Here is a 9,023-nt window from a genome sequence, read left to right as displayed (position 1 = left end):
CTATGTTTCGACTTCCACACATCCAACAATGAGGCCGAGTACGAAGCCTTGTTGGCAGGATTAAGGCTCATAGTAATGATAGGAGTAGAGAAAGTGACGGCCCTCACCGACTCTAGACTATCCGCTAACCAAGTCACGGGGGAGTTCGAAGCAAAGGATAAGAGGATGGAAAAGTATGTGAAAGTTGTTCGGCAGATCACAAGCTCAATTAGAAGCTTCTCCATCAAACAAATATCCAGGGGAAGCAACAGGCGCGCTGACGCCTTGAGTAAGCTAGCATCAACATGTTTTAGCCACCTATCCAAAGAAGTTTTGGTATAAGTACTCAAAGAAAGGAGTATCGACGAACTGATCCATTCCTTATCTACAACACAACCCAGTTGGATGACACCCATCATAGACTACTTACAACATGGCATCCTTCCGGGTGACCACGCCGAGGCTCACAAGACGAGAATACGATCCCCACAATACGCTATCTTAGGAGAGGTACTATACAGGAAAGGATACATGGCCCCATGGCTCAAATGCATAGACAGGGCATCGGGTAAGTAGACCATTCACGAGGCTCACGCTGGCCCAGCAGGAGCCCACGAGGGAGCCTGAGCCATTACAGGCAAGATACATCGAATGAGACTCTACTGTTCAGACATCCATGAAGACGCCACCAAGCTTACTCGCAAATGTGCAGAATTCCAAGCTTTCTCCCCGGTGCAGGGTGTTCCCCCGGAGCCACTAACGAGCATCATCATCCCATGCCCATTCTACTAATGGGGGATCGACATCGTAGGACCATTCCCAGAAGCCCCTATTAGAACAAAATTCTTGGTCGTAGTTGTGGACTATTTCACAAAGTGGATAGAGGTAGAGGCATTACCGTGTATCGCAGGAAGGCAGATGATCAAGTTTCTATGACCTGCAGTTCGCCAAGAATCCGTTCAAAGATTGGTGTGCAGAAAGGGGCATTGAATAAAGGTTTACATCTATGGCACACCCTCACGCGCACGGGCAGATAGAAGTATCCAACCAGACACTGGTAAATGAAATCAAAAAGCGACTCGGGAAAGCCAAAGGCAACTGGACAGATGAACTCTCGGGGGTACTATGTTCATACAGAACCACCCCTCGTACAAGCAGAAGTGAAAATCCGTCTAACCTGGCATATAGCGCAGAAGCAATGCTACCGGCAGAATTAGTGATAGGCTCAATACGAACAACACACTTCCAGTGCCAGGAAAATGAAAAGGACCTGAGACAAAATTTGGATCTACTGGAGGAGCGCCGTGAGCGATCCAGCATGCGCCAAGCCGCATACAAAAATGTCGTAGAGGGATATTACAACCAACAGGTAAAAGAAAAAGCCTTTCGAGTAGGAGATCATGTCCTGCGACAAAACGAAGCCAGCCAAGCGCAACCGCGTGGCAAACTAGGAGCAGTACGGGAAGGACCGTACAAAGTGGTTGAAGTGCATCGCAATGGAACCTACTCCCTCGAGAAAATCGAGGGACGGACAATACCAAGGACATGGAACGCAAGGCACCTGAAAAAAATTCCATTCCTAGAAGGCGTCTCGAGCCATCGCTGAGCAGACCCTTGTGCAGAAGGGGCAGCACACATCACATAGTGAACTATGGCCGGACTGATCACCTGGACCAGCAGACGGACACTCAGTTTGATCCGATTAGGGACCTTAGCATGTCAAAATGTGAAATATCTTAGCATGATAATGGCAAATATTCTGTATCTCAAAAATGAAAACCTTAGTGTGTTTGACAATACAAGTGCTTATCCAAAAAAAAAAACCAAAAACAAAATGCATTACATAGAGGATACTAAGTGTATCCACAGTCTAAAAACGCCCCCAATATCTTAAGAGTATCCACATAAAATATAAACCTAAATGCATTCACATTAGAGCATGACACATATCGAACACACCAATGGATTAGAGCATGGTACATATCGAACACACCAATGCATTAGAGCATGACATATATCGAACACACAAATGCATTAGAGCATGGAACGTATTGAAAACGCCAATGCATTAGAGCATGGCACATATCGAACACACCAATGCATTAGAGCATGGCACATATCAAACACATCAATTCATTAGAGCATGGTACATATCGAACACACCAATGCATTAGAGCATGGCACATATCGAACACACCAATGCATTAGAGCAGGGCACACCAAGGCATTAAAGCACGAAACATATATCAAACCTCTATCTGTTACATAATATATCAAATAGAAACGTCGCAAACTCAAAAAAGCCAACAAATCCAAAATCAGAACACAAAACAGTACCAAGACATCAACATTAACATAAAGTGCCAAGACATATTTGTTCAATTACATTCACCAGAACACAGGCCACGCAGGGCCTAACGAAAAGAAAAGAAAGGAAACCATACAAACACTAAATCTCATTTCACACCCCGAAGGGTAGCACAAGGGAGAAGCCCGAATCAAAGATTATCACCAACACCTTCGTTACCGCATCCAACTGCGCCACCAACACCACCGCCTCTAACAATACCACCAGCACCACCGCCTCCACCAGCACCACCTTCCACAGCACCACCGCCTACACCAGCACCACCAGCAACATTACCATCACCGCCACTGCCCACACATGCATCAAGACCAAATGCACCACTACTATGTCCAAGACCATCCATAGGGTCGTCAGCATCATCGAAAGCACACATGAGCCTGAAACCAACCATATCTAGCTGTCCTAAACCAAGAATCGCAGCGTAATCCATTGTTACAAACGCCAACATAACATATTCAAGACTGGACGTATGGCTTGAACGGGAATCGCTACCTTCCAGATCATAGGACTCGGAATCAATCTCAGCTTTCAGACCAGCACATCTAGATTCTTCACCTGCAACAAATGCAGCGTGACAGATCCTGCTGACACCACCTTTGAACTCCGTATGTTCGATTAGCTTATCCATCACACAAACAACACCAACATGTAACAACCAATCCCGATCCGCACGTAACGATTCCAATTCTACTCGCATCACATCCAACTCCCAGTCATGATCAGAAAGATCCCACTCCAAGCTTTTGTTTTGAATCATCAGACCCTCGTTAGAATGGGTCAAAACATCAACACGATTCTCCAATGATGGCTGAACATCCTCCACGGATTCCTTCTCTGCAGCAAGAAGATCGCACTTATTGTTGAAACGCCGAGTTGTTTTCTCCAGTTCCAAAACTCGACACTTCAGTTAAACTTCACTAGCCACAAGATCAGAATGCGCTCGTTCAAGGTCGTCAAGGTGTTGAACTATCGGGAACCAGCAACCAAGTAGCACATAGCTTGAGTAGCGGCGTAGACCATGTTCTGGGATAGAGTAGCACTACCCATAACATCCATGTCACCATCGGTCGCTAGAGGAAGAGCATGACGAGCGAACTCCAGGGCATTTCTGCAAACGGATAATTAAGAGTCAGTGTGAAGATCCCATCCCGGGACAAACAGGGGCACACCATGGCCTGGAAGCCTATGTGAACCCTCCATAGGAACAGGCTCACGGTGCGCAACCCGTGTCCCACCACTTGATGAGCAAGGGGTGGAAGGAAACCCGAATACAATAGATGTTGACATGATGGGCTGCTTAGACGCCCCTAACAACCCTTAGAATGTTGAACGTCATCATCGGGTATAACCTCCACAACACCAGGATCGGAAGAGATCGAAGACATTAAACATGCAAATTCACGCCTTTACATAACACGCCTCCCAACCTGGACGGAGCCATCCCCAGGAGAAGGTTCACCCACTGCTTGGACAACTTTCCGTTTTGCCATGGCACAACGAACACTATACACAATCCCTTTCTTTCTATCCTCCACAACTTCACCAGAAGGACCCTCAGCTAGCCGGACAACTAGTGTCACAGGTGAAGGAACGACCGGGGCAAGCCCACTTTTCGTAGTCGAAGAATACCCCAAAGGTCGAGCCACGATAGACGGCGAATGGCTAAGGTGGTGAGGCATGGGAAGGTTTTCATGAAGATCCACCACACTATGCTCCAACTTTTCTTGATTCCGTTTCCGGAGGACGACATCCATGGAAACGGAACACTCAGTACATGTGAAGGCAATAACTAGTCAAATGGTTATTATGTGTATAAAAGGGGGGGGGGGAGGAGCAGGAGCAGGAGAGTAACAACACTACCATAAGACACGGTAAAGAAGACCGACATCTTGCCACGTGCACGCCAACTAGGGATCATACCAACACCAGCAAACAGGACCTCCTACAACCCGTCAACATCCACTTGAAGAGTCTTCAAGAAATCAACAGTGGTTTGGTTGTGAGGGAAAAGCTTCAGAATGACGTTGGAAAATTTGTTTGCTCGACAAGGCACTCGACCAACAAAATCCCGGTTCACCCATAACCATTTCTCTTGATAGTTCTTGGGTGTTTTACTGTCCGGAACAATGATGTGCCCACTACGACGAGCAGAGAAGGTATACTTGTCGCCGGTAACTCCAAATCGAAAGAAGTATTTGAAGACAAAGAAGTCTCGGAGGATACCATTGGATCGACATATCATTTCAAATGCCACCATCTTATGAACCACATTAGGCGTGAGCATTTGGACGTTGCAACCATTACGGCGGAGGAGCTCCTCCAGGAAATCGGTCAAAGGCAGGCAGAGACCGGCGTCGAGCGTCTTTAAGTAAACGCCAACTATCCCAGCAGGAGGGGCAGTGATCATGGCGCCAGGAATGGGGAACTCCACCCCCTCAGCCGGAGACAGACCATATGTCTCGTTCAGGTTGTCAAAATGAGAAGCAGTAGAAACAAGACTAGTCGGAGTCGCCATTACAAGAAATCACTAGAGGAAAGGAGAGGAAGGGTAAAATGCAAGAAGAAAGTGAGAGAGATGAAAAGTTTCCTCCCAGATATAAGAAAGAAGGCAGGAGGCGGGACTTTTCAAAACCTGACAAGTGACGTAACCGCCAGAAGGGATAAGCGGTCACACCGCCGAAATTGAAGTGACGAGCGAACAACTTCCTAACACGTGTATACACCCGTTAAGTCCAGAACGTCCTAGCTAGCTAGAAAACGCTATGAGTACTGGACTAGGGGACTTGATTATGTGCCACCTAGCACGGGCCCGACGTGGATGTCTAAGCAATGGCTCTAGCGCCCAGGAAGCCATTAAGCTATATTCATCATAGGTAGCTAGCAAACGCTATGACTACTGGACTAGGGGACTTGATGACACGTCTCCTAGCGTGGGCCATAATCGAGGTCCCCCAGGTCGAAGGATCCCCCAGTTAGCTCAGCCAGGCCCAACCTGGACGTCCTAGTAAGGGCTCCAGCACGCAGGCATTCCCTCAGGGAGGAACGCCCGCGGGAGAAGTTCGGCCTCGCCAAGAGCATCCTTGCTACAGGCCAAATGCAACGATTCCAGGTGACAAAGAGTACGGCGAGAGCACTAGCGCCTGAGCCAATCGTTGGCCCCGACACAGCAGGGGACACGATTAGCCAATCAAAGGATTGGATCCTGTCGAAACTGCAGTCCATGTTCCCTGTACGGAACAACAACGATCTTTAGTATAAAAGGGACTTCGCCCTACCTTCAGAAGTAAGTAATCTCTCAATACTCATCACTCTCATCCAAATATCTTCTACTGACTTGACTATCGGAGTGTCTTCCCGGGACCTCCTCCCGGGAAACGGATGACGGCCTTCTTTGTTGTGACCTTGTAGAGCCCTCCGACGACAGTGAGCAATGCGAGAGCAGGTGGTCGGAACCAAGGTTGCATCAGCGAGGATAGCCAAAATCAAATAAGTTGCGGCTCACCCATAACCATTTTTCCTGCCAGTTCTTCTTGGGGCGTTTTGGTTTATAATGAATGCATGGACACCCTACTGCTAATAGAACGTATGCACACCAGACTGAGTAGAGGAGTTGAAGTAGTACTTGAAAGCCCATAATTAAGGAGGCACGCCCAAAGCTCGACAAGCCATCTCACAAACAATTATTTTGTTGACAACATTAGGAGTTAGATCGTCCATAGAGAAGCCATATTGGCACATAATATCATCAAAAATGTCAGTTGTCGGCAGCCGTAGACCCGCCTCGAAGATCGGGATGGGGACTCTGACATTCCCTTCCAGCGACCGAGAAATAACCGCCCCCTTTCAAGGATATTACACACCATGTTCATAAAGAAAAATGAATTGGGCCTGCAGATCCTCAAACTAGCGAGGTGTCAGCTCGATTCCAGTAGTTGGTGTCACCATGAATTCTAATAAACAAGAACAAAATGAAAGAGAGGATAATCAATGTGAAGACTGAGACAGTCGAAGAGGCAGTAGAGTGAAGAAAAGGAAACTGTCCTTGATAAGGGAAGTCTTAAATGCAAGGTGGGAAATTCGAACAGTTACAATAATGAAACCGTCTGCACAAACAGTCCCGTCACAACAATGAACGTCTGAGCCATCCCAGTCGAGCATGTGTCTTGGTCTAAGTTAGAACAACTCGGCTACCCCAAGCTAACGTTGACGTTTACTAGACTAGGGGACTTGTTAACGTATCACTCTAGGAATACTTCAAAGATAATGAGACAACTATCTAAAGGATGACCTAGCTAACGGTTGCTACCCGGCATAAGTTCTAGGCCCAGGCCCTCGCCCTCGCGGCCTCGCACCTAGACCCCAACGCTCTAGCGCCGAGGTCCAACTCAAAACAAGAGGCTCCGGTCTACAACACGCCAAAACAGTACCAACCGCTCCCAAGAGAGACAAGTGTAGTGCTCAGAGCGCTGCTCTTCGGTAGTTCTGTGCTAATAACAGATAACCGCTAGTGATGCACGATCCGCCAGTGGGACGCCTCCACGTCCTGACGGTTCAGATAAGACAAAAGGTACTATTGGGGACATGCTCCCATGAATACATGTATAAAAGAGATCCTTATTCTCCATAAGAAGGGATCACGTCATTCTCTTCCTGAAGCTAAACCCTAATTCTCTCATCCAATTACTGACTAGACCGTCGGAGCCTTGTTCCAGGACCCGCTTCCGGACGACGACTGATGTCGATTCTTTCTTTGCTGTGATTCTCAGACTTAACTCAGACGAAACAACAACAAACGGCGGTAAGCTCGAAGCATTTATCACAATGGTGTGCATATAGAGAACGTGTAAATCTGACTTCATTAGAGGAAGTTATGATTTTTCTTAGATTCAGTGTAGTAGTGTATAGCTCAGAAATCAAATTTTAGATCAATTGATTTTTAGTCGAAACAATCTAAATGTGATTCGAATATATCGTTAATAGAAACCATACAATATAAAGACAGTCAATAACGGACATCGGACGAGAGAGTTATGAAATTTTAACGAACTTTAACAGTGTAAGCCTGTTAAAAATGTAACTTTAAAAATAAAGTAAAAATTAGCCGACATGGTCTAAACGAAAGTTGTAGATCTCGTCTATAGCTACACGTGGATATAAGACCCATCAAAAACAGAGCCCGTATGAAGAATATAAAAACTATCTAGGGAACCTAAATTCTTCGCACGCAACGACCAAGTTCGCCACACACACTGTCACTCCACCCAGAATGTGACATGTGGTACCACGCAGAAATCAGCACGTCATCACTTCCGACCAAATGTGCGGCGTGCAGGTGACCAGGTATGCGGCGTGCAATCCAAAATCATCTATAAATAGGAGTCGAAGTTTAGTCCATTCTCACACCCTTCAAACGTTTCTCTTTTAATTTCTCTCAATTTTAATCCCTTTCTCCCTTAAGTTTTTAGTTGGTGAAGCCTTGCGGTTTCTTATAGACGACAACTAGGAGCTCTCCAGTCAGAGTTCTGTCCGCTTAATTCCCAGTTTTCATTAGTATACTATGTACGTTAAGCTACACTTATTTTATTCAAGTTAAACTTTTAATTATAGCCATAGTCATTATTATAAAACTATAATTAAGATTTATCAGTAATTTCAAGTCATTATACTGATTAATATACATACGGTGATGATATCTAAGCTGTATTTAGTAAGGCGTTTAAAGTGGGATTCTCAAACAGTATACTCTGTATACCAGACAAACCCTACCTCCGATATGATCCTATTTGGTTGTTCCTTACTTGATAGATATGGATGTAGACATTAAGATTAGTGAGGAATCTAGACTATCATTAGTCACTAGGAATAATAGACTGAGATTTAGTGACATTCGTATCTAGGCCACGTCAGAAGAAAAGTCAAGGAGTTTAGCAGAGCGCTGCCGAATTCTCCAGTCACCCACCTAAGTCATGTGAGTGCATAGTCACTTTCCGCTTACACATAAATACAAGTATTATAAATGCTTAGCTGCTATGTCTGTTTTCTTTGTTGTGTTGAATGTAGTCGTACAATATAATTGTTACTTGATTTAACCATATATTTATCATACTTAATAATATGATTGTGTAGTGAAGGGTTGTGCGAAATAACAAGTGAGAGTTTGTGACATGGTTGTGTGAGATGGTTGTTAGAATATGTTAGTAACAGTCGTGCGAAATAATAAGCCATGTCTTCGTTGTCTATCTCAAGTACTTTTGTATTGTTGTGCCTATCCCAAGTACTTTTGCATTGCTGTGCCTATCCCAAGTACTTCAGTACTGTTGTGCCTATCCTAAGTACTTTTGTATTGATGTGTCTATCCCAAGTAATTTTGTATTGTCGTGTCTGCCATGACTATCCAAAGTACTAATGTATTGTTGTGTCTGCCATGACTATCCAAAGTACTAATGTATTGTCGTGTTGTCATGTCTACCCAAAGTATTGTCATATTGTCGTGCCTCATCACCTAGGAATTATAGATGTATGTTGTTAAAGGTCATTTAAGAAAGATCCCTCGAGATCATCATATTAGGATTAGTGAGTGAGAATAACGGGAGTGGGGTAATGGGATTATTTGAATGTTGAAGAATATATAATTAAATATTATAATATTGTGGGTTGAAAACCCTATGTACTCATC

General features: G+C 45.1%; 1 protein-coding gene across 1 annotated transcript; it reads left to right on the top strand.

The window, feature by feature from the left end:
- The first annotated feature begins 985 nt into the window (after nt 1-985).
- Nucleotides 986-1,585, top strand: LOC145116251 (uncharacterized). The gene has a single exon (XM_079052611.1). It carries the CDS (start codon nt 986-988, stop codon nt 1,583-1,585), a length of 600 nt encoding a protein of 199 aa, XP_078908737.1.
- Nucleotides 1,586-9,023: the final 7,438 nt, after the last annotated feature.

Source organism: Lactuca virosa, chromosome 1 (assembly GCF_052849685.1).
Source record: "Lactuca virosa cultivar CGN04683 chromosome 1, Lactuca_virosa_CGN04683_v6, whole genome shotgun sequence".
Classification (NCBI taxonomy): Eukaryota; Viridiplantae; Streptophyta; class Magnoliopsida; order Asterales; family Asteraceae; genus Lactuca; species Lactuca virosa.
The sequence above is the reverse complement of the archived record's forward strand: the minus strand, read 5'-3'. Positions and strand labels throughout refer to the sequence as shown.

Excerpts from the sequence above, each read along its gene's own strand:
- LOC145116251 (XM_079052611.1), top strand. The coding sequence starts at position 986 with ATGGCACACCCTCACGCGCACGGGCAGATAGAAGTATCCAACCAGACA.